Source organism: Sceloporus occidentalis, unplaced genomic scaffold (assembly GCF_023333645.1).
Source record: "Sceloporus occidentalis isolate IW3139 unplaced genomic scaffold, rSceOcc1.0.p SCAF_1, whole genome shotgun sequence".
NCBI lineage: Eukaryota > Metazoa > Chordata > Lepidosauria > Squamata > Phrynosomatidae > Sceloporus > Sceloporus occidentalis.
The window spans coordinates 25420975-25445974 of NW_028316981.1; the positions used below are offsets into that span (position 1 = coordinate 25420975).

General features: G+C 41.1%; 1 protein-coding gene across 1 annotated transcript; it reads left to right on the forward strand.

The window, feature by feature from the left end:
• The first annotated feature begins 15390 nt into the window (after positions 1 to 15390).
• Positions 15391 to 23601, forward strand: LOC149321241 (uncharacterized). Its single transcript, XM_089493090.1, has 4 exons — positions 15391 to 15554; positions 18447 to 18547; positions 22075 to 22172; positions 22669 to 23601. Exons 1-4 carry the CDS (start codon positions 15391 to 15393, stop codon positions 22897 to 22899), a joined length of 594 nt encoding a protein of 197 aa, XP_089349216.1. The 3' UTR covers positions 22900 to 23601.
• Positions 23602 to 25000: the final 1399 nt, after the last annotated feature.

Sequence of the window (25000 nt, forward strand, 5' to 3'; positions counted from 1 at the left end):
TTGCACCTGAAGGACATGGGAACCACAAAGGTGGTATCAGTTTCAGTAGCATTGCCATCGGTCTCTCCTCACTTTTTTTTTCCTTTTGGTCCTTTGTTTCTTGATGACAGTTTGCCTGTGGAATAGCTAGATGCCAACTGGACTTGCTAGGGCCACCACAAAGTATCAGGTGTGGCTCTTCTGAACTTTGTTGCCAAGTATAACCCTGGTATCCTGCTATTCAAGCTGGCTTTTGCCATAGATCTCCTCTTACACCCTGAACTTAATGGCCACCCACCATTTGTACACATTAACACAATATTATATATTCCCACTGATACATAGCTCCCTATTGCCTCACTTCTAGGAGATACTGTCTGGTGCACTCTGGCAGAGAGGAGAAGTGGGATATGTCAACAAAAAATTGGTCTTATGGGTTTGAACCAGCATCTGGATGCCTCACTGGAATGGATTTTTCTCTTGTTCAGTTTCCTTGTGCAGGATCTTTCTGAAATTCTCTGTTTCAATGTTACATAACGCAGCCCTTGATTCCCAGTTTCAGTGTTTGTATAATTTGGAACAGCCTTGTGGCAATTTTGAGTATTACGTTTTCACCAAGGAGGAATGGGAACAAAACCAACCTGTGTTTATTTTTAACAATGTGGAATTTTTCTTTCCTTGGTTTTTAAAATTGTAGCAGATGACCCTGCTCTGCAATTCAGTCTACAGTAAACAAAAACAAAAAATGGTGCTTCAAAACCCAGCTTCTGGTGTCTGTGTTGTCTTTTTGAGTCCTTTTTCTTTTTTCTGTAGATACTGGGAGATGGGGGGAGAGAGTTTCTTTCCTGAAATACCAATTTAACATTCAGGAAAGGCAAATTTGCAAACCCCTGCCAGTTCCTTGTTGGTACCTTCCTAATTCACATCACTTGAGACATGTTTCCCTGAGTGCTTTTTGGGGAAAAACAAACCATAACCTATTCTTGCTTCTCTTTGAGAAATAAACAATCATACAGGGACACATAATTTTAAACTTAATATTACATCCCTCCCTGGCTATTCATTTCTACCTTTAGAACTTCATTAGCGAAAAATATAATGTTCAGTGCTACTATTATGATAAATTGTTGTCTTATTGTATATAGAGAGTACACACATTGCTCCTCACACAGTGATAAATCCTTATAATATAGACCCCCATCAATTTCTGGCTGATAAAGCAGGAACCCAAGCTTTATCTGCCATTCATGCATCAAGGTTGGTCTTTATTAGGCCTTTATATTTAAGAATCAGACACATGTGCATTAGTAAATGCCATTTCATATGTTTCACACATGCACAAGCGAAGTGATCTCAAGTTTTCACATTACATGTGGCTCACATTATGGCAGCTAAGTGCCATCACCTGCACACAAGAGTGAGATGGTGACAAGCTGGAGAACTCAAGAGTTTTACAGTTCTGCCAAAGAAAGAAGGAGAAGAAGAAACAACTATCATAATTGGAAGGAAAGTGCCTCCAAGTGGATCAGTGAGGACTGAACAAAGTGTTGTCATCTTGTTCTGTTTGGGAAGAAGGGAAGAAAGAAAATGGCATTGCCTAAAAAGAGGCATGGATGATTAACTTGAAAGGAGCACACCACACAGCCATAGCTTCCAGATCCTCCTTACTTGACATATTCCAATGGGGTGGGTTCATGTTTGTTTAACTTAGCACGCACCATCTATTCGAGGCCTAAAAACACCTTGTTTTTTTTTAAGTGGGTGGTACTATGTGGTCACGAATTCCTGGGGAATAAAGAGGAGGTGAAGACTGCTTTTAAGGTAACAAGTGTTTTTTTATGATGCAGCTGAATGTCTGTAAGCCCTTTTGGGCTCTTGTTTGGATCTCGGCCAATAGCTAGATTCTTCCAGTAGTGTAGGGTCTACATATTGTAGATGGCTATATCTGGTGGACAAATACTTGCTTATGCCACCTGCACAATCCATTTCTGATGAAAACTATAAATGGAAAAAGAGAAGAAACAGAGGTAAAAGGAGAAAATAATACCAGATGGACTCACTTTCGTAGAGTTTCAAGCTGTTGTTTTTGATGAGACCAAACTGGAGTGATGCGTGGGTAAGTCAATGTTTGCTACAAGCCAGAAAATTAATAGGAACTATTTAGGTTGTTCCTAGAAAGAGATTCTGAACCTCAGTCTTTTGGAAAGTGTTGTGCTTATAACTTCTTGTACATAGCTAGAAACAGCACCAGAAAATGGGTTGGGGCTGTGACTACACTGAATTCATTCCTGTACTGCTTTCTTGGTGTCTGTTGCAAGGTGGGACCCTGGCTTACACATAGATAATTATACATACCTAGACTCTACTTCTGCATTCAAAGTCTATGTGATGTTAAGGGGACATCCTCGACAATCTTGCATCTCCCTTCCCCACCCTTGTGCGTATATGAAGATAACATCCAATTGTGCCTTCCAGATCCTTTTTCATATACTTTATAGCAGGATTGCACAGTTGTAGCCCTCAAGACAACGGGATTCCAATTCCCTGAAGCCCAGTCTAGCACAACCAATGATGAGGGCTGTGGGGGTTTCAGTCTAACATCATCTAGAGTACCAGGTATTTATCCCTCTTTCATAATACGCATCTCCCTGTGCCTTAACTGCTTCCCACTTTATTATAATAGTGCTAATAGCTTTGCGTCCTAGTTCTCTGAGTGGTGAGAACTCTCAGGGGAAGCATTAGCTGTGTTTCTATGAAATGAGGTAACAAGGAGTATAACATTTTTATGATGTCCAGTTTATTTACACGTATATACAGTGTGAGTACAACTAGAGGTTTACAGAACATAATCCAAGGATAACATTCCTCATTAGGTTTCTGGGTTAAGGTAAGAGGTCAACACAGTTGGTTTTCCGCTTACATACAGCCTTGATTCAAATACTCTTCCTTCTCTAGGTGAGGAAGAATCATCTGTACTCACCAGTTATATTTTTCCAGGTGTCTTGGCTCCAACTGAGGACTCATGAGAGGTCAGCAATTGGACCATTCTGATTATGGATTGTATGCCTTGTATTGGCAAAACAGATTCAGCACTTTGGATAGTTCCTTGAAAGTTTAGAGAAAAATCCCAAGAGATTTCACTGCCCCACTAACCTGGACATAACCATGCATCAGTGGCACAAGGTATACAGGGCAGATTGTAGTCGAACATGAAGCTTTGTCCCCCAACTCCTACTGGTATTTTGTGCCCCTCAGCGTGTATTGTTTGAAATAGGCACCTCAATTTTCATAGTATTAGGTCTGGCCCTGTTCCCCTAAGAGTAGGTTCACCATAAAGTGCAATAATAAACCATGGACATGATTTTTTTAAAAAACCCTACAAATCATAAGGATATGGTAAGCTGCCATTTCATCCATTTAGGCTGGGGTGGGCAATGTGGTGGAATGCCTGTGGCCTCACACTTTTTGTGTTCCCAAAACTAAAGGAAAAGAGATTCAATCCTAAACTTTAGGAAGAACTTCCTGACAGTAAGAGCAGTTTGGCAGTGGAATATGTTGCTTCAGAGAGTGGTGGAATCTCCTTCTTTGGAGGTTTTTAAACAGAGGCTGGATGGCCGTCCGTCAGGAGTGCTTTGATTGTGTTTTCTCACATGACAGAGGGTTGGAATGGATGGCCCTGGTGGTCATCTCCAACTCTATGGTTATAAACTTTTTCTGTTGCTCCAAAATGCTCCCCAAAACTGTCTAGGCATTGCCTCCCCAGGTGTCAAACAAACGTTTTGGAAAATATTTCAAATTTGTTGTGCGCCTACAATAATAATAATAATAATAATAATAATAATAATAATATTTTTTATTTTTCTATTTCCCGCCTCTCCCTGCAGATTGAGGCGGGATCACATCAATGTCATCAGTACAGTTTACAAAATACACAACAGCTTAAAAACAACAGATTAAAAACAACATTATATAGCAACATTATATAATAAAATACAATGTCCTCTAGGGAGTGGAAGAGGGGGACATTCCCACCCTGGGAATGTTTTGGGCCCATCTGGAACCAATTTAGGCCCAAGAGGCCTTTTTTTTTAAAAAAAACATGAAATTATCAGAAAGTTACTTCCCCTCAATTTCTATTGTTAAAAAAAGGCCTCTTCTGGGCCTTAATTCAAAAGATTGGCCTAAAACCCAAAAATATGGTGGAATGCCCTCCTCATCCCATAAAGACCTTGAGAAGGGTAGTGGATGCAGCCCTCCAAGGTCTGCTGAGAAGCAAATGTAGTACCCTGCCCTTCCATGCTTACCACCCTAATCTAACCCTGATCAATACTCTAATTGGCAGCAGCTTCTCAGGGCCCCAGGTCTTCAACATCCTTTGCTATTTGCAGAGATCCTTTTAACTAGAAATGTCAGCTATTATATTTATGACATTTGGTATACAAAGTAAGTGCTCCATCACTGAGCTATGATCCTTTCAATCCCTGTACAAAAATAAAAAGGCAAAAATATTCAGTATCCATTGAAGAGATCAATTGATCATATTGAAGGAATGGCAGTTTAAAGTGATCTGGATGAAGTCTTAAGAGACAATGGATTTCCATGGACTGAAAAATCCATTGGCTTATTTTATACAAACACTTTTAATTATTTTATTTTTATGTAATCAATATGTATCCCTTCCTTCTTCCAGTAACAGGACCCAAAATTACTAACAATATGAGTTAAAACATAATACAGTTAAAACAATGGATGAAACATGCTAATAAAACATTTAAACCATCATGTTAAAAACAGTTTTAAAAGGCTGCTTAAATGCACTAATAATGACAGAAATGCAAAGGGATCTTGTAAGTGGTCCCTCCATATTCGCTGGGGTTGGGGTAAAGGACCCCTATGAATGTGGAAAAACAGCAAATAAAAAAAACACCCACTATTCTTTTTTCCTAAGAGAACACCTCACTAGGAATCTCCAAATCCTCCAGCACAACTCTATGGTCAGCATCTGCCAGAAGTTGATCATGAAATCATGCTGGAGGACCTAAATGCCCAGAGAAGTGTTTTCCCAAAGAATTTCTAGGTTCTCAAGCAAAACTCTGTGGTCAACTTCCAGCAGAACTACACTAGAATACCTAGAGATTCCTAGAGAGAACATAGTAGCCAAAACCGCAAATAAAGCTGCAAAAGTCAAAGCCGTAAATGTGGAGGGCCAACTGTAGTACCTTTGAAACTAACTGGGCAAAAGATGTAGCATAAATTCATGTGGACTTGGACAATTTCCTTAGATATATGGAATGACTCCATGTATCTGAGGAAGTAGACAAAATAAAAGAATTCCCTTGAATCAAACATCAATCAGGAAGAAGGAGACTGCAGTCAAGAAATCAGGTGAAGACTAGGGATGGAAAGGGCGCTATGAAATAACTGGGACAGATCCTAAAGAGCAAAGATATACAACTGAAAATTAAAGTCAGAACCGTGCAAGCCATTGTATTGCCCATTACCATGTACAGATGAAAGAGCCAGGCAGTGAAGAAAGCAGATAGGAAAAAAATCAATTCATTTGAAATGTGATGGTGGAAAAGAGTGCTGAGAATACGGTGGACAGCCAAAAAGACAAATGAGTCTTTCAATAGATTGAGCCTGAAATCTTCCTGCAAGCCAAGATGATCAAATTGTACTTTGGCTCCATCATGAGAAAGCATGACTCATTGGAAAAGGCAATAATGCTAGGAAAGGTGAAGGGATGCTCTTTCACTTCTCTCTTGTCTGGATTAAACTTCCATTTCTTTGCCCTCATCCAGTCCACTATATCTGCCAGACACCAATTTAGCATAGGAAGAGCAGAATTAGGTGGAAAGGAGTAATAGAACTGGGTTTCATCAGTTTATTGTTGACACATGACCAAAAAACTCCAGGCAGCCTCTCCTAGCAGATTCATGTAGATGTTAAACAGTATGAAGCACAAAACAGCCCTGAGGGATACCACAGGCCAGTGGCCAGGGAGGTGAATAAGAACTGCACAGAATAATATTATGAATGTGCTCTTCCAAAAAGGACCAAAACGACTGTGAAACAGTGCCTGCAAGTTCAGTTCCAGAGACAGGGGTCAGGATACCATGGTCAATGTCATTGAAAGCTGCTGTCCTGTTCTCATGCTGCACTAGCAGGCAGGGTTCCAGGAGTCCAGACACTAAGGGAGCAAGTGGAACCCAACATCAATTGGTCCAAAGGTCAGAGACCATAAATCCTATGCACACTTCACAGAAAGTAAGGTCAAGGAGCAGTCCAAGGTTGTAAATCGTAGAGTCAGGTCTTGTTAATACAGGCTTCAGGAAGAAATGCAGTTGTTTCCAACAACTGGGAGGGGGAAAGCCCATGCTTTATAAAGCATTCTGACTCAGCCCCACTCTCCTTACAGCCCTTATTTCAGAAGGGCATTTCCCTGCTGCATCCATGAAGCCTTTCACTTCGCGTGCAGGAGAGGGGTTGAGTTTGCTTGAGATGCCTATGCCTTCCCCTTTCTTGGAGTGTATCAGTTCTACCTCCTCCTCCTTTGGATCACTCAAGTGGCTGTCAGACAGAGCTTGAGGAAGGCCCTGTTGTGGTAAGTCAGCTTCATCTGCAGAGTCCGAACTTGCGGCAGTGGGGCTGCTGGGTGGATATGCTTCATCCTCAGAAGCCAAACTGTCAAGGAGGGGCATGACAGCTGCCATGAAGTCCAGCAGAACCAAAATGGATGCACTCCCTCTATCGAGTTCCCAGCAGAGGTCATCCACCAAGGCAACCAAAGCTGTTTCTGTTCCATAAGTAAGCCTGAAGCCAACTGGAATCAATTTACATAATACATTTCAGCCAGAAATTCCTAGAGTTAGGAGGCCACCATGCACTCCAGAACCTTGCCCATAAAAGGGATGTTGGACACTGTGGTCAGGCTCATTGAGGGTCTCCCCCTCCCAATAAAGGCCTCACCACAGCCTTTTTAAAAAGCAGGAGGGATCTCTGCCTTGCTACAGTGTATGAATAAGACACATCAGGGCGATGTACAATGATGACAACAATGGATTTATATACACACACACACTCCAGATGTTTCAAAACATCCCAAAATTTCCAAGTGTGTGAAGGGGACATTTGTTGAAAGGGCATCAACCTGTTCAGATGATAGACATCTCAAACCACAATTCTAGTGTGAACAGTCCAGATGGTGTCTGGCATATTCTACACCAGAACCGGGGTTAACTGGCTTAAAATGCATTTTTAAAATATATCAGTTACTCCAGATTTTCCAGGAAGATTTGGAACCCTCCCTTCCCTATGCTGTGATGTTTGTCTGCATGGTTGGGCCTCCTGGCACATCTGCTACCACTGCAGTTTGCTTGTTCTGAGGTGAGAACAAGGTGCCCAGCATGTGCTCATTGCTGTGCACTTCCTTCTGATCTCAAAAGCAAGTAACTGATGGTGGATGACCATGCTTTATAAAGCACCCAGCCAGCTCATCACCCCTTTAGACAGCTGCAATAGTGTAGGAATGGAGAGCCAGGTAACAGGGAAAGGTCAGAGCAGCTGTGAGGCCATGATACCCTGGGCTGCCACCAGAGCATCCTGGCCAGTGCATAAAAGCCCTTGATTCTATTGCACCAACACAAAACAGATATATTTCTCAACAGGAGAGGCATACTCCTGTGTGGAGGTTCTCTTTGTGATCCAAAATGCTAGGAAAATCAGTTTTCCTCAACAGTTGGTGGGTTGAGGCTCCCCTTTTTGGAAAGTCATCTCTCTCCATGGAGGCTCGCACACTTCTCTTGTGTTTTTACTTTATTTTTTGGTTTTATAACACTACAGAAGCTTAGGATTATTAAAGCAAATATTCCCTAAAAGTAAACAAATGGAATTGAATCTTGAAGGCCATTTTTCTATATGCCATATATTTCCCAGCTGCTTGTCTTTCACTCTTAAGCTATTAGTTATTTTTATCATGAAGGCCATATTTTTCCCCCTTTGGTTTTCTTTTCTTTTCTTTTCTTTTTTTGCCTGATATGCATTTCTTTCAAAAAGCAGCAGATGGCAGATGCTACATCTTAAGTACTTTTCCATTCCATTTATTCCAAAGATGCTTTGTTGAAGCGCAAGAGTCCCAGTCTGGTTTAAGAATTCTGTATATAACTCCAAATCACTTCAACACACATTTGTAAAGGGAGACAGCTTACACACTGAGCTACAGCAAACGAAGCCATTGAGCCTTGAGATATGAGAAGTCAATTGTTGTAAATGTGTGGGTAAATTAGCACACTTGAAATTTCAAATGCATGAATGGCTCTGGATTAGGTTTGTAAAGCATACCAATTTTCTCATCCTCAACAAGAAAGGGCCGCAGCACATCAAGAAGATGCCCAGCCCACTTTTCCCATTTTGCAACTTTTTTTCAGAAAAATAATTGGTACCAAAAACAACACTTGTACAGAAAACACTATACTTTGTGTAAAATGTATCTCCCCCCCCCCCCATAAAACTGGAGGAGGAGTTGCACAAATGGTATTTGTAGTGTGAAAAATTATCTATAGTATGAAATATTGCCTTAAGAAATTTGCAAAAAACCTTGTAATCTTGCTCAGTGGGGCAAAACTGTTGAAAATGTTCATTTCTTGTACACAAGAAATAAATAAATATTTACACCCAGCAAGCCCCCCCCCCCCCCCCAAATACCTCACATGTAGTAGTAATCTTGTTTTAAGACAGGCAGGATCTAGTTGAAATTATTGTAGCCCTAAGTGTTAATAATAAGAATATCATGTTTCTTAGCAAATTATATGCAGAACCACACTGCTTCTAATACTGGAGCTGAGATATATCCGTTGTACTATTAGCCATTAATGGCCTCATCCTCCATGCATGTCTCTAATCCCCTTTTAAAGCAGTGAGAGTTGGCAACCATCACTAGATCCTTTGGCAGTGAATTATACAGTTTAATAATGCACTGTGTTTCATTTTACCTACTCAATAATACAAGAAGCTGCCTTACTAGCTCAGAGCATTAGTGCAGCATACCACCCAATGGGCACTGGGTTTCCAGATATCTTTTCCATTATTTGCTTACCCGATCCTTTTAAACCAGTGGTTCCCAAACTTTGGATCTCCGTGTGTTTTGGACTTCAATTTCCAGAAGCCCCAAGCAGCTTGGCCAACTGTCAGGAATGCTGGAAGCAGAAGCCCAGAAACTCTGGAGGACCAAAGTTTGGAAATCACTATTTTAAACTGATGACCCCAGGGACTGAAGCTAGGATCTTCTGTCTGCAAGACGGATACTCTGTTGTGGAACTGTGATTCCTTTCCACTGCCCCTTGGCCCTTCCAACACAAACATGATGTAGCAAATTTGCACAGTGACAGTACAAAATAAAGGGATGTGTATGTAACACTGTGAAATCCCCTGCCTATTTATACAAGAAAATCAACTGATTCTGATTAACCAGCTTCAGTCAATATTATATGATAGCCCTGTTTTAAAGTTTGAAGGGATGTCATATTGAGGATGGAGCAAATTTGTTTACTGTAAAGCTCTGTTGCCACAACAAACTACAACCCCCAGAATTCCACTTCATTGAGCCACGGCTGTTAAAGTGATGTCAAATCAGATTATTTCTCCAGTGCAGATGCAGCCCTAGTTTTTTTTTTTTTTAAAGGATTAAATTAACATCCAGTCACAGCTCTCCAAGGGAGAGGGAAGAAATAACATTGTGACCTGGTGAAGTGAGAAAAATGGGACACTCAAATGAATGATTGGTCCCCAGTTGTTTTGGAGGCTTAAAAAAAGTCCCACTTAGACTAAAGTTCCCTGTCAGATCAAGAGAAAAATGGGATTTGAAAGAGGGAGGAAAGAAACTGCCTTTCCGAAACACTGCTGACAGCTTCCCATTGCTTCAGGATTAGTGGGCCACCTCAGCTCCCTCCCATGGAAGATGGGGATGTAACCTCCTTGGCTTCACGCTGGCGCTACTGAACAATGGCCCACACAGAAACAAGCCGGAAATTTTTATATAGTGGCCCCTCTACAGTCTTTCCTCCCACCACAAGCCTGAACTGTTAGCAGAGAAGTCTGTACTTGTGCGATGAAAGGCCCACTCCCTCCTTTCACTCCTCATTTCAGCAGACGGCTCCCTTTCACTCCTGGACTTGCCATTGAATGTGACGTATTGTCGAGCATTGCTTGCAGGGAGCTTCTTCTTCCCAGTATGGGAGCTTTTCATCCCAAACAAAATGTTCCAAGCCCTCTGTTCCCCTTTAGAATTAATAACAGTTTCAGCTCCTCATAACCTCTTGCTAAGGCCTCAGCCAATCGTCCTTTTATTGTCTTCATCTATCTCAAAGACCTCACTGGCTGGATAGATAGATAGATAGATAGATAGATAGATAGATAGATAGATACGTAACTAGACAGAGCAATGGACTATGTATGTGTGGTTATGTATGTGTGGTTAAAGTTAAAGGCTTTCAGTTAAAGGCTTTCAGTTAAAGGCCTCCTCATGGCATTTTGAAAGATAACACTTTAAAACCTATTGTAGCATAAGCTTTTATAGACTTGGTCACCTTTCTCAGAGAACCATGCATCTGAATAAGTAGACCAAGTCTATGAAAGCTATGCTACAATTTCTTTCACACAGAGTCTTAGCGCATTATTAAACAAACCTGGCAGGCAAACAAAAAGATGTGTGTGAAGTCAAAGGCTTTCATGGCTGGCATCCATAGTTTTTTGTGGGTTTTTTCGGGCTATGTGGCCATGTTCTTGAAGAGTTTGCTGCTTATGTTTCGCCAGCATCTGTGGCTGGCATCTTCAGATAATTCTCTAAAGATGCCAGCCACAGATGCTGGCAAAACGTCAGGAATAAACTCTTCTAGAACATGGCCACATAGCCTGAAAAACGCACAAAAAAACTATAAAAAGATGTGTGTTTTAAATCATGGGAGAGGGTCATAAAAGTGTCCTATTTGCCAAGATGAAATAATCCATTTGGCAAAAATGACACATTATGCTCTCCCACGCTTTTACAACCTGAAGAGAACGAGTCATGTGGAGGGAGAAAAAAATGCACACATCTTTTCATTTGCTTGCTGGGTTTGTTTAATAATGCCATAAGGCTGACAGTTATAGTCAGCCCTCCATATCCACAGATTTTTTTTTTATCCAAGAGTTCAAGCATCCACCATCTGAAAATATTTTAAAAAATATAAATTTCAAAAAGCAAACCTTGATTTTGCCATTTTATATAAGAGAGACAATTTTACTATGCCATTGTATTTAACGGGACTTGAGCATCCACAGAATTTGGTATCCATGAGGGTCCTGGAACCAAACCCCAGTGGACACCAAGGGCCCAATGCACTCTCAAAGGTGTTACTAGATCTCTTTGCATAATGATAATCCAGCCTAACACAGGTATGTCTCTGAATTTTGAAATCTAAAATATGATTAACTAAAACAGCAATATAAATGAACATGGCTTCCAGCTGTCCCAATTTAGAAGGCATTCTCAACTAATCCTCTCTTGTTCCAATTTTCAGCTGTTTTTAAAATTGTCCCACCTTCTCCCTCCTCCTCTCACTTTCCCCCTTTGTCCTCATTTTACTTGCTGAAGGTTCAAAGTCCAAAAGTAGTTAGCACTAAATTGACTCAGGAGGATGGAAAGGAGATGAGTGGGAGTAGTGTTGCCCTTCCCAGGAGGGTCAGACAAAAGCAAACTGCTGCTGCCTCTCCTAATTAGTGTGTTTTTCCCTCATTAATTATGATGTGCAATACCTCATTAATTATTTTTGCCATCTTGACCACATTCTGATCTTGCTTGGCTGCACATGTCCCAGTTTTCTATTTAAATGTGCCTATTTAATGTTGGAGGGTGTGTAATATGCTTTCCCACATGTATCCTGGTTTGCAGTATTCTGTTCCCTCACCCTTATTAAGTTAGCAGTGGCCTGATATGGTTTATGGAATTTAAAGTAAGACAGTGTGTGTGTCTGTGTGTCCATTTTGTTGTTTTCAATAAATTTCACTTCCCCCCATTTCCAACAACATAGGCTAAGTGGGGAAATTGCAGTCTCTGTTTTGGAAAACAATATATTGATATGGAATGCCTCAGTTCACAGGATCATTCTTGTCTCCTTTTGGGACTTCCAAGAAACATTTGGTTGACTACGTTGGAAACAAAATACCAGAGCAGATTATTTTTATGCACATATATGTACCCATAAATCTGAAACAATTTGAAGGCACACAACAACAAACAACAAATATGTATCAGGGATGCATGTAAAATATGACATCTGATAAAGAAACACACATTACCAAAGCTGCAAGACCAAGATGTTTTCGCATAGCTTTAAATGAAGGCTGAGATTCCAAGAAATTCATTGTTTTAGAGCTAAATATCAAATTCCACATTTATTCAAAGCATTTTGCTTACAACTGTGGCACAGTGATCCAGGTCAAGAAAAACTGGCTGAAACCTGGAATGAGAGAATCTTAAGCTTTTTAAATACACACGGATAGCCTAACATCCTTTTCTTTCCTAATGGAATTATGTGTATGAATAACAAGGGTAAAAAGCAACTTTTATTCCAATGGGACTTTAAAACAAAAGACAGAAGTTGCACCTGAAATCATATTGTCACAAAATCCACTCGTTTTACATTTCCCTTCTCAAAGGACCTGTATTGTCTACCCTTTTCTTAGCACCTTTCAGTGTACAAAAAATATTTTTAGGCCACTAATCTTACTACATTCCTGTGTGTATTAGCGATTTTTCTCCGCAACACAGCTCAGGTTTCATAGCCTGGTAAAGATTTGAAACTAGATCTCCCACACAGAATGCCAGGCACTGACTGTATACTATCGTAGCAGGATGAAACAGGGCTCCTCTGTTACTGCTGCCAGGAATCAAACTCGTACACAAATGCTAAAGAGTTTGTTGACATATTATAGTCTCTAAATCAGCGTTCCTCAACCTGCCATACTCTTTAAGACACTGGGTTTGGATTAGAAAATATAGGGTATCTATAATGTGATATCAAAGCATATATCCCCAGTGCTTGCATATGAAGGTGTGAGTCATGAGTTGCACAACTGACTGAACAGCCTAACTTGTGAATGCTTTATGTCATGAAATTCCTTTGATGAGATTCTTAGGGACCAGTCAAACTTGTGTTTTTTTCCATAGAGAGATTCGCATCTGTGAATCAATTCAAAATTAATTCACCATTTCCACTACGTTTTAAGGCAGTGAATCTCTCAGTGGCATTTAAATCCAGTCTGAAGTTTCCATTTACCACTGTTCCAGATCAAAATGGAGGCACCTCCATTTCCTGAATGGTGGCTGCATGATCTGAATCGATCCAATAGTTTACTCACACTATCAGAGATGTGAATCATTAAATAGAACTGCTAAAGGATCCAGTGCCAAATGCACTGGTTTAAATAGGCTTTTTAGTCCTCACCCCCCTACAAACTGCACTGAGTACAATTGGTGCAAGTCTGAACGACAAGGAAATAACCCAGTTTCCAAAACAGGTTATTTTGTAATGTGAATTGGGCCAAAATCTTTCTTCACTGCATGCACATCATGATTTGTGCAGTCCGTCCTATACTTTAAGGCGGTGGGGAATAAACTGCAGCCCCGGTCTGCTTGCCAGTCTTCTTCCTGCCTCCTGCTGGACTCCCCAACCGTCCCCAACAAGAAGGCAAAAAATCAAATCAAATGGTAAATAGGACACTACCAAGGAATTGCCACCTACCTACCAAAACTTATGGAAAATGGCCACAGACAGCTGAAATTCCTGTGAAGTTCAATGTGACTTTTCTAATTGTGTGCCTTCAAGTCATTCTTAGTTATGGCGACCTAAGGCAAACTTATCATGGGCAAGATTTCTTCAGCGGAGATTTGTCATGGCCTTCCTCTGAGGCTGAGAAAATGTGACTTGCCCAAGGTCACCCAGTGGGTTTCATGACTGAGCTGGGAATCAAACTCAGGTCTCCAGAGTCTTAGTCCAACATTCAAACCACTATGCTATGCTGGCTCTCTCACACATTTGATAGTATGAGTTAATTGCAAAGTTGCTACAATATACCTTTGCATACATATACAAAATGTGTTCTCTCATGCCTTCAAGTCATTTCTGATTGTGGCAATCCTATGGCAACCCTATCAAGGAGTTTTAACTAATCTTGCCATGAACTAATCTTGCCAAGGAAACCCCATGGTAGCTTTATCATGGGGTTTTCTTGGTAAGATTTGTTCAGAGAGAAGTTGTCACTGCCTTTCTTTAAGGCTCAGAGAGTGTGACTGGCTCAAGGTCTCCCAGGTGTGTTTCCATGGCTGAACTCTGGTCACCCAGAGTCCTGAGCATAAATAGCCTAAAGGTACCAGATCCTGTCTGGTCTGGGAACCTCATCAGAGTCAGCCCTAGTTAATAGTTGTATGGGAGACTGCCAACAATACCAGGTGCTGCAGGCTATATTTCAGAAGAAGAAACTGACAAAACCACCTTTGAGTATTCCTTGCCTAAGAAAACCCTAAGAAATTAATGGAATCACCATATGTCAACAGGTGAATTGAAGACACACGCATACATACCAACAGTTACCACACTGGATCTAACATAAACATATACATATATAAACATGAGTTGAAATAAATCCCATGAAGTTCAACATTATTTCCTTTCTGTAAACATATATCATATTGCAGCCATGTAGCTACATGCCTTACTTATTTACTAAGAAATAAGCCCTAGGGAGTGTGGTGGATTCGCCAATAAACATGCATAGGATTTCAGCCTTAGGACTCTTCCAGATTGAAGAAATGTTTTGGACTGTTGCAGTATTTGTTGCTGTAGTTTAGGTAGCTGCTGATGATTTTTTTTAAATGATCCAAATAACATTTCTGTTGTTCTGGACCATTTTCTGGCAAATGTCCACATTAGCTGCATAACTTTATTCCCCTACCCTTCGGAGGATTTATTTTTAATTCCGAGACATATTGAAACAAAATGCATCTCTGTCTGTCTGTCTTAAGTTATAGCGCACCAGTGGATCAGTGTTCATTTTCATACTCTTTGTGCCACTCTACAGGGAAGTAGCTCTGAGCCTGAATTCTATCATTCATAAAGGCAGGAGTGCCATGGTGACACACCTAAACAAGAGGCCTCAAGAAGCTTAATATTGTGGTCTTGCAGATCAGGTCCTGGACTCAGAATCCAGAAGGTTAGTCATAGATCAATATAAAGTGAGGGGTTGTTTTGATGAAGTTGAATTGAAAATGGGGGACAGTGAATGGAAGGGAAGAGGTTGGCACTGGAAACCTTAGGAAGGAAGAGGAAAACAAACCTCAGGTTCAATCCATGTTTTCCTCCCTTCTAGCATGAGATGATGGCCTATCTGAATCATATAGGGTCCTTTCATTCAAAACAAAACAAAGATTACCACAAGTGGGTTGGTCCCAAAGGTACAGAGAGGTGGTATCTGCAAAGAAGAATCCAGGAGAAGGATGCCTTAGGAAAACCATTGCCTGACTATCAACAGCATCTCCACAAGTAAGTAGTTCCTTTTTCACTTGATTTAATGGTTGAGATAATGGTTGACATCTAGTCAAACTCTCAAATCACTACACCATGCTGTCTGTCTGGCAGAAATCCACTGGTTGACCTTGAGCAAATCACATTCTCTCAGCCTCAAAGGATGGCAAAGGCAACCTTCCTAAACAAATATTGCCAAGACAACCCCATGACAGCGTTGCCTTAGGCTTGCCATAAGTCAGAAACTACTTGAAGGCACACAACACAATATTCAATCCCAAAGACTCACATAGTCATCTTTTTTCCAGCCCCAGACTAAGGCGTTGATAAACAAAATTCAGAAAGGCTATCTTTCTGGATTACAACTCCCAGAATCCCCTGTACAGCGTATCTATTTGGCATGTTGTAGTTAAGAAGTAGCAGTAGCTTTTCCAAGCTCTGGATGTTAACCTTTAAAGCTCTTAAAAGGCTGAGATTTACATATTCCTACATACATCAAACAATGCATCTGCTTGCAGGTTGTAGATCAGAACTTTTTTTTACAAATCTTCTGATTTTAACTGTGATTTTATACTATTGTTTTAATATCTCTCTGGTTTAATCTCTTTTTAGTATTACTATGTTTTTAAACTGGGGAGGAGGGATAGGTTTTTTTTTAGAATTTTAACTGTATCTTGTTTTATTGTTGTAATCCGCTTGGATTCCAAGTGATTAAGAGGAATATAAATAATAGTTGTTGTTGTTGTTGTTGTTATTTTCTCTGTTGTCAGCAAGTTTGGCCCAAGACATCTTGCTGCCAAAGGCAAAAGATAAGATGATGATCTCTCCTCATCCCATGTATAAAATCTGACTACTGGCAGAACACTGACACTTCATGTGTTTTACCTCATCTAAAATAGTTGGCTAATTTATGACAGATTTTTATGTCATACAGAGGTCTCTCCTTCAATAAACAGGTATGGAGTTCAGGAAGAAAGGCAGTTGCTGGCCACAGCATCTGCTGCCTGAGGCAACTGCCTCATTCTTCCTGACAGTAGAGTCATTGTGGTGCCCCTACAATCCGATTAAAACAGGAGCAGGTGAGAGCAGCAACTCCCAAATTGTGGAATAACTTCTCCCCTGAGGTTTAGGAATGATCCTCTCTATGCAGTATTCACAAAGGCTGTAACATATTTTGGAAAAGAAAACTTGCTTATGTTATGCTGATTTTATGAGTTGTTTATTTTATTTTACTATGTTTAATTAAACAACAAACCCCCCGGTTTTGCTTAATGTGGCATAATTATGCCGTCAAATGCAAGCTTCTTTGAGTGAGTGTGTCAATGGGAGCAACCGACAAATATTCCAAGAAAAAAAATTAGGAAGCCAGTGCTTCACAGTGCTGATGTCAAGAATGTGTGTGTTGGAATTGTTTTAAATGCCTGTGGCTGGCCCTGAAAAGCACACTCTCTGTTTACATGAGAGATGGGGGAGAGGAGGAAGGTTGAAGGCCACAGGGCAGGAAAAGTAAGTAAAGAAAAGACCTACTAGAAACCATTGCCCAAGGACTCACTTTTGTCCTTGCACCCTGGCCTCAGTCTAAGATCCCCAACAACCATTTTGTTTTGACATGACAGATTGTTTAATGTTTCAAAGCCTGGTTAAATATTATCATTGTTGTTGTGTGCCTCCAAGTCATTTTTTTTTACTTATGGTGACCCTAAGTCATAAGAATCCATCAGTGATACCTTTCTTGGCCAACCGATATGCACAATATACATGTTCCAAGCTTTCAAAGCTCCATGGGCTTCTTCATCAGACCGAACTCTGATTTTAGCTCCCTCGGCCATTTTTCCCCCACATTTCAGTGGCTGTGTCCTTTCATCATCTACATCCACATCTGGTTCCCGGAGAAGCCTTTTGAAGTAAGTATTTCCCTTAGATTTGCCTCTCCTAACTCTCTCCCAAATTTCCCTCCTTTACTTTCATTGAGAATTGCGTGTATGTGTGTATGAATGTGCCCCTTTGCTGTGTGTTTGTTTTCCCCTTTTAATAAATATTTGTACTTAATTGGAGCAGTCTGTCTCAGCGTTGTCTCTCAAGGGATTCTTGTGGACCTCTCGTATACATCATGGGACATGGCCTCGCGAGAGTGTTGTTAGGACTCTCCCTCTCAGCAATTTGAGCTAAATTCAGAAATTCCCCTAATTAGATCCTTCCTAACAGAGGCCCATTGAGCAGCATTATGTTTGCTGTTATCCTTCAAGAAATGTGTTTAGGCAGTCAGTCCTTTGCTGCAAATGGAGGGATAGGCTGGATCCTTCTAAAGTTCTTTTTCCTAGGAGCAGAAGCAGCAGACAAGACTTAACTCTGGGGCTCATTTTTTCTGAGGGGAAAGAACAGCAAACGTGTTAGGAAACGGTTGCTTGAGGACACCATGCAAATGCTGAAAAGACTTTTCCCTTTTCAATGCACAATGGACAAATGAACGGAATCATTTAAATGTAGATTCAAAGTTTGGTTGCTAGTAAAGTACAATTTTAAGCCTTTGTCTTGCTCAAAGTTCTATAAGTATATTGTAAGCCAACAAGGCATTTGAATGAAGATACAACAGAGTACATAATAAAATACAGAATATGTAATATATCTGTAAATAAACCGTATGAATTTTCTATTTACATTAGCGTTTGTAAATTTTATTTTGTAATGTCCTATCATTGTCTGGAATGCCCTACATTTTGCTGTGCCTTGGCCTCCTTTGTAGTTATGACATCTGACCACACTGTACACAACCGTTGAAGGTAAAGGAGCTCTCTCCAGTTGTCTATCGGACAACTCTAAAATGGGCTAGCAATTCTTTGAGGGGCCCCTGTTGACACTGTGGCCTCCTGTTTGTTTGTTTGTTTGTTTGTTTGTTTGTTTTCTCTCTAGGCTGCTGGGCTCTGAGGGAGCCTCCTACTTCTTGCATCCACTACCAGCCAAGGAAAAAGCAGTAAGTCCTCGAGTCAAGCGCCTGCTGTTGGTTAGTCTAGGTATGGCATTTGCTAGTGCAATTTTGCCTCATCCTCCTTTCCATACTTGACAAAACAGGGATTCTAATCCATATTAATTTCTGAACTTTGGGGCGGTGGTCATAGCTTTTACTTTGCTCAAGTTAACATGGAGAACAAGGGGGCTCAAAGAGATCCTAGAGAGGAGAGTCAGGGAGGCAGATTCAACCAAATTCCACTGGTATTGTATTTCCACTGGGATTATATCACTTTAAATTATACCACTTCAAAGTGTGGCATAGTTGTCTGAGCACTGGATTATGACTCTGGAGACCAAGATTTGATTCTCAGGATAGCCATGAAACCCACTGGGAGACCTTGGGCAAGTCACACGCTTTCAGCCTCGGAGAAAGGCCATGGCAAACCTCTTTTGAATAAATCTTGCCTAAAAAAACCCTATGATAGCTTCACCTTAGCATCACCACAATTCAGAAACAACTTGAAGGCACACAACAACATAAGTATGAAGCACCAGCGTTTCCCCCTTTTGACAGAGATTTTAATATGTGCTATCTACATATCATAATTAGTGTCCTTTAGCAGTTTGAGAGGCTTCAGCAGTTTTGTGGCAGGTTGTCTTTATGCAGAATTCAGCAACATGGAAAATGGTACCATAGCCACTCTGTGTCCCAGGTTTTTTTGGGGGGGGCGGGGGGGAAGTGGAATACAAATAAATATAATTATAACAACAACAACAGCACCTATTGGATTCCTGCCTACTGTAATGCTATTAAATTTGTGTGTGTGGCTTGCTTAGCTAGACTAAACTCTCAAGCATTAGTTTCCTTGAGGAAAATGTTGGTCCTAAAACAAGTGATTGCTTCTGCTACCCCCTATTTTTTAAAATTTCTCCCACAAATCTGGAAGCGCTGTCACTGAGGATTTCAATGCCTCCTTTATACTCCTTGCCCTCTGTGTGTGCCAGTTAGGCCTTAGTCTTCCAGAGAATGTGGCATGTCGGTAGTGCTTTTGCCTTTGTGGTTGGCAACAGGGTGTTGGTGATGAAATATCTAGGGCTCATTCACACTACACAAATATAGCACTGCTATTCCACTTTCACTGCCATGGTTTCATCCTATAGAATCCTGAGATTTGGAGTCGGCTGAGCTATTAGAGCTCTCTGGTTGAGAATTTTAAATTTGTTGTTGTGTACCTCCAAGTTGTTTCTGAGATATGGTGACCCTAAGCCATCACGGGGTTTTCTTGGCAAGTTTCTTCAGAGGGGGTTTGCCATTGCCATCCTCAGAGGCGTACAGAGTGTGACTTGCCCACGGTCACTCTTTATCCTCTCCATCCTTTTCTTTTTCCCTTTCTATCTCCCCTTTTCCTTTCTTTTCTTTTCTTCCCTTAACCATGGCCCTGTACATATGGGCCCTTTAGCACGTCCTGGCGATGTGCTAGGGTTGCCTCGGGGCACCGTTTCTAGATGCCCCACAATCCTAGGACGTTGCCAGGACGTCACAGCTGTGCGGCGCCATATACGCAGCGCACACAGCTGTGACCTCACTGCCGCGCACCTTCCAGATGGGCGTGCGTGGCAGCAATGTTCTCGTGCCGCCGCAGGCAGTTTGCGGCAGCACTAAAAGGAGCCGCTTTTTAGTGGTCCATTTGTTTCTGCATAGCTGCGCCGCACAATTTGGATGCTGTGGCGCAGTTACGCAGAAAAGAGAGGCGGACACTGGTCATCTCTTTCTGGCGGTCTATACCCCCCCTTTTTTCTCCCTCCATTCTCCATCTTACTTCTCTCCCTATCCTTTGCCTTCTGTGAAGTTTATCACAATAAGCAGATCCAGAGTTTATCCGGGAGAATATCCCGGAAAAAATGCGTAATTACGCAAAATGATTTCACATGACGTCGCACAAAACCCACCATTAAATTGGTCAGAAAGAAGCATTAATGCACATCTTTTTACTTTTGGGGTTTCAGCGACAATGCATTTCCGATATCACTTTATTTGAGCAATTGCATGTAATAATCATTCTTGAAATAACTAGCCATTTTCACTTTATTTGCGGGATGCTTTAAATGTGCTTTAATCTCTGTTTAATGCCGAAGTTAGCCCTAGTATGATAGATCTCCCTTTCTTTCTTTCTTTCTTTCTTTCTTTCTTTCTTTCTTTCTTTTGTCTCTCTTTTCTCTCTGTTTTTATTCTTTCTTAACTATTCTTACTCATCGCTTTCTTACACCTTCTTTTATGTTCATTCACTTTCACAAACCCTCTTCAAGCAAGCTTTGAGAGGTTTTTTTTTTGGGGGGGGGGCTTCCCTTGGTCTATTTGTGAGCATTGAAGGAGTTAGTATTCTCTTGCTCTTTCTGCAGCATCAAAGCCTCCTACCAACCTTACTAACATAAAGGGGTTATGATGCTGTTCTCAAGTGTAAACATTTCTGAACCAGCAGGCTTTTGGAAACTGAACGAAAAGGGCTTTTAAACAGAGTGGTGTTCTACTGATTTTTGTCTTTTGCCTTTTAAACTGATTTTGTTTTAAATGGTGTTAAATCTAAAGATAAAATAAGATTTTAACCCTAGGGAGTTTTTTGTGATGTGTGTTTACTCGTAAGTTTGCACATTTTTTATCTGTATAAATGGTGGCGCAGTGGTTAAATGCCAGTATTGCAGCCACAAAGTTGTGAATTCTGATCCCATGGACTCAGCCTTCCCTCCTTTTGTAGGTTGATAAAATGAGTACCCAACTTGTTGGGGGCAATTGGCTTACAGATTTTAAACTGCTAAGAAAGTGCTAGTTTACCGATAAGCGGTATAGAATTATATTTGCTATTGTTGTATCTGTTTTCATTTTTGTAAGCTGCCTTGAGTCCTAGTTCTGGAGAAAATATGGAATATAAACGAATTAATAATTTTGTCTTGGTTTCACAGTCTAGCAGTATTTATTGAATGGATTTGAACCATCAATGATTTGGATTCTTTCCAAGAATCTAAGGTCATCAGATAATGTGGCATGGTCCATGTGGTGTTGCATTTTGTAATTGTGCTGTTATGATCCTATCTATGGCAATTCAAATGTTTTATCAAACTGTTTGGAATTGCTTCCAGAGCATCTATCACCACTGGAACTACAACTATTTTCTTTTCATAGTGGCAGTGAATCTCAATATTTCACAATCTTTCCCCCTCTTCATCTTTGATTTTTCTGTCCTATATGATTGTCACATCTGTAATCAAAACTTTATTTTTCTCAACAACGGTAATGTTTGGCATATTGTGTTTTAATTGTTTTATCACTTTAAATCTTAAAGTGTTAAGATTTTTATTTCATCATTTTCAACACCTTTTCCAGGCTTATGTTCCCAGCAGTTCTTTGCAGATGGTAAATCATTTTTTTCATAGATTCCAACATATAATTGCAGTCACTTTATCATGAGGTTCCTCATCTTCAGTCTGTGCAATCCTGCTGCATGAACTAAGGTAGTTAGCAGTTCTATCTTTTTATATAGCAACAAGGCACCACTGCTGTGCCCTATGAGATGACGCTTTCCTTGTTCTACAGGTATGGGTGCTGAGGAGGTCTGGAGTGTCCTGCATGAAGAACCAAAGCACCAACGTGAGGTTGCAGCTGCTAAGAAGAGCCTGTCACTCTCTCAGCAGGTAAGAAATGTTGCCCAAGATGCAGCCCTAGTCTCCAGTTCACAATGTGTGACATCACCTTCTGGTTTCTTCCATCATATTATTTCAATAACAGTTTCTCTTCCTTCATTCCAAGCAGATAAACAGAGTAAGGTCTGAGCTAGTGTTTATGCTTCTCCATCTTATTTTTCACCTGCCAAAATACTTTTCCCTTAGGGAAGCAGTGTCTGAAATAAGAGTAGTCTCCTACATCTTCTGGGTGTATGAAATAGGGAGACCACATTTCTGCAGAATGATAAAACTTTATTATGGAGAATCCTAGCTTATTATAAACAAGCTGCATGTTGATGCCTGCAAGCTCTCCAGCATTTTACAAGTTGGAAAATAATTCCGTCATGGACAGTGGCCATACTCTCTCAAGGATTCTTTTGATTGTAGTCCAAAAGAAGTTACTCTCCCAAGCTCTGTTTTATCTCAGTAAATGCCATACTCTTAAAAGACTTCTATCTCCTTCTAGGTACCATGGCTGGGACGTCCTGCTACTACACACCGGCTGCAGCAAGTGGCTCGTTGGCGACAACAGTTGCATGTGATGCACCATCTTGGGAAGCAGTACCAGCATACAGCAAATCATCTCCTGGAAACCAAACACCTCACAGACCTCAGTGATACCTACGGAAAAGAAGGACCAGCCCGCTATTTCCATTGCACCTTGGGTACAGAGCAGGAGCCACTTCACTCGGTGTAGATAATTCTGGAGCTAAAGGGGGGATCTGGTCAGCTTTGTCACAAATGCCACCCGAGAACCAGTGGTGAAATTCTGGCTCTTCAGTGTCGGATAGCAATTCCCATAATCACCATTGTCTATGCTGACTATGGTTATGTGAGCTGAAGTCCAGCAATATGTGGAGAGCTACGCATTCCTCACTCCTGTCTCAGAGATATTATTTGACCACCATCAAAAATAATCCAGATCCATCCCCTTAATTTGTAACATTTTTTTAAATCCACTAAACAAGCACTTTTCCTTAGAGAGACATAGATGAAGTGTATTCAGTAAAAAGTGAACCTATTTCTACCTTGTAATATTCTAGCCCAATGGTTCTCAATCTTTACTGCTCCCGATAATTTGGACTTGGCTGATGGTTGGGTATTCTGGGAGATGAAATCCAAAACATCTGGAGGAGCACAGCTTGAGAACCATTGTTTTAGCCAAAATGGCAAAGGCCAAAGAAGAACCAATGAACACTTAGCACCGTTCACATTTAAATCAAATCTATAATCATTTATTTCATTTAAGCAAATGAACAATGTAATTATATAAGAAACCTTGCATTTGACAGTGTGTATTTGTATCCATCCATAAGAGAGTTTCTTGTTTACTTATGATGCATCTCCCCAATGTGCCCATAGTCTTCTATCTGAAAATGTTTGCCTATTGCAGTGTGTAGGAAGTTCTGTTTCAGAGGGTCTGTAGACATTAGCACACTCCAGGTGGCTCCTGTCTATCTGAAGAGTTATGTATTTTCAGGTGGTATTCTTTTCCCTGTCTGAAAAAAAAATGCAGACGGGCTGGTATAAAAAGGAGATTAACTTTGTACAGTACAATCAGTTGAACAAGTAAATACTCAGAGACACACTCTGTGTTATGTGTGCACATAGTGTCTGGGGTTGTGAGGTGTGTGCACAAAACAGGAGGAGCTAGGAACACAAGAGATCAATGAGGCCTTTGCCTCTCTTAAGCTGCTGCCACAATGTAGAATTAACACAGTTTGACACCACCTTAACGGTCATGTCTCAGACTTATGGAATTCTGGGATGTGTATTTTGTCATGGCACCAGAGCTCTGACAGAGAAGGCTGAATATCTCACAAAACTACAAATCCCAGAATTCCATAGCATTGAGCCATAGCAATTAAAGCGGCGTCAAGCTGCATTAATTCTGCAGTGTGGCAGCAGCCTATGTGTTTACATAATATTCTGTGCAAGTGCATTAAAAATGTTGTTATTGGCATTTGCGACGCCCTCATCATGTGCTAGGGTTGCCTGGGGCCGGAGGGCCCACACGCCCAGCAGCCCTAGCACATGACAAGGGCGCAACAATGGTGGCACCCTGTATACATGGGTGCCGCCAGTTAGTAAGTGCTGTGCGACATCCACATGGCGCAGTGCGGCACTTACGTAACCAGTGCACCAGTGGTGCACTCGTTACCCTGCCACCGCAGCTTTAGGAGAACTCCACTTTTCACAGGTTCTTTTTCAGTCAGCTTGACGCTGCACGGTTTGGCAGCTGCAGCTTCCCTCCGGCGGAAAAACAGGCGCTGGGAGTCCGCCCTTTTTAGCGGTCTGTCCCATGCCATTGTTAAGTACCTTCAAGTTTCCAAACTGACTCTAATGTGAATCTATCACAGAGCTTTCTTGGCAAGATTTCATAGAATCATAGAACTGGAAGAGACTATCAGGAGCATTCACACTTTGCCATGCAGGAATGCACAATTTGTCCAGAGTGAGCTTGCCTTTGCCTTCCTCTGAGGCTGAGGCTGCATCTGCACTGCAGAAATAATGCAGTTTGATACAGCTTTAATTGCCATGGCTCAATGCTGTGGAATTGTAGGATTTGTCATTTTGTGAGATATTTGCCCTTCTCTGACAGCTCTGGTGCCACAACAAACTACAAATTCCAAGATCCTATAGGATGTAGCCATGACAATTAAAGCAGTGTCAAACTGCATTGTTTCTGCAGTGCAGAGGCAACCTGAGAGAGAGTGGCTTGCCCATGGTTTCCAAGTGGATTTCCATGGCTGAACAAGGATGTGACCCCTGGTCTCTGGAGTCATAGTCCAGTGCTC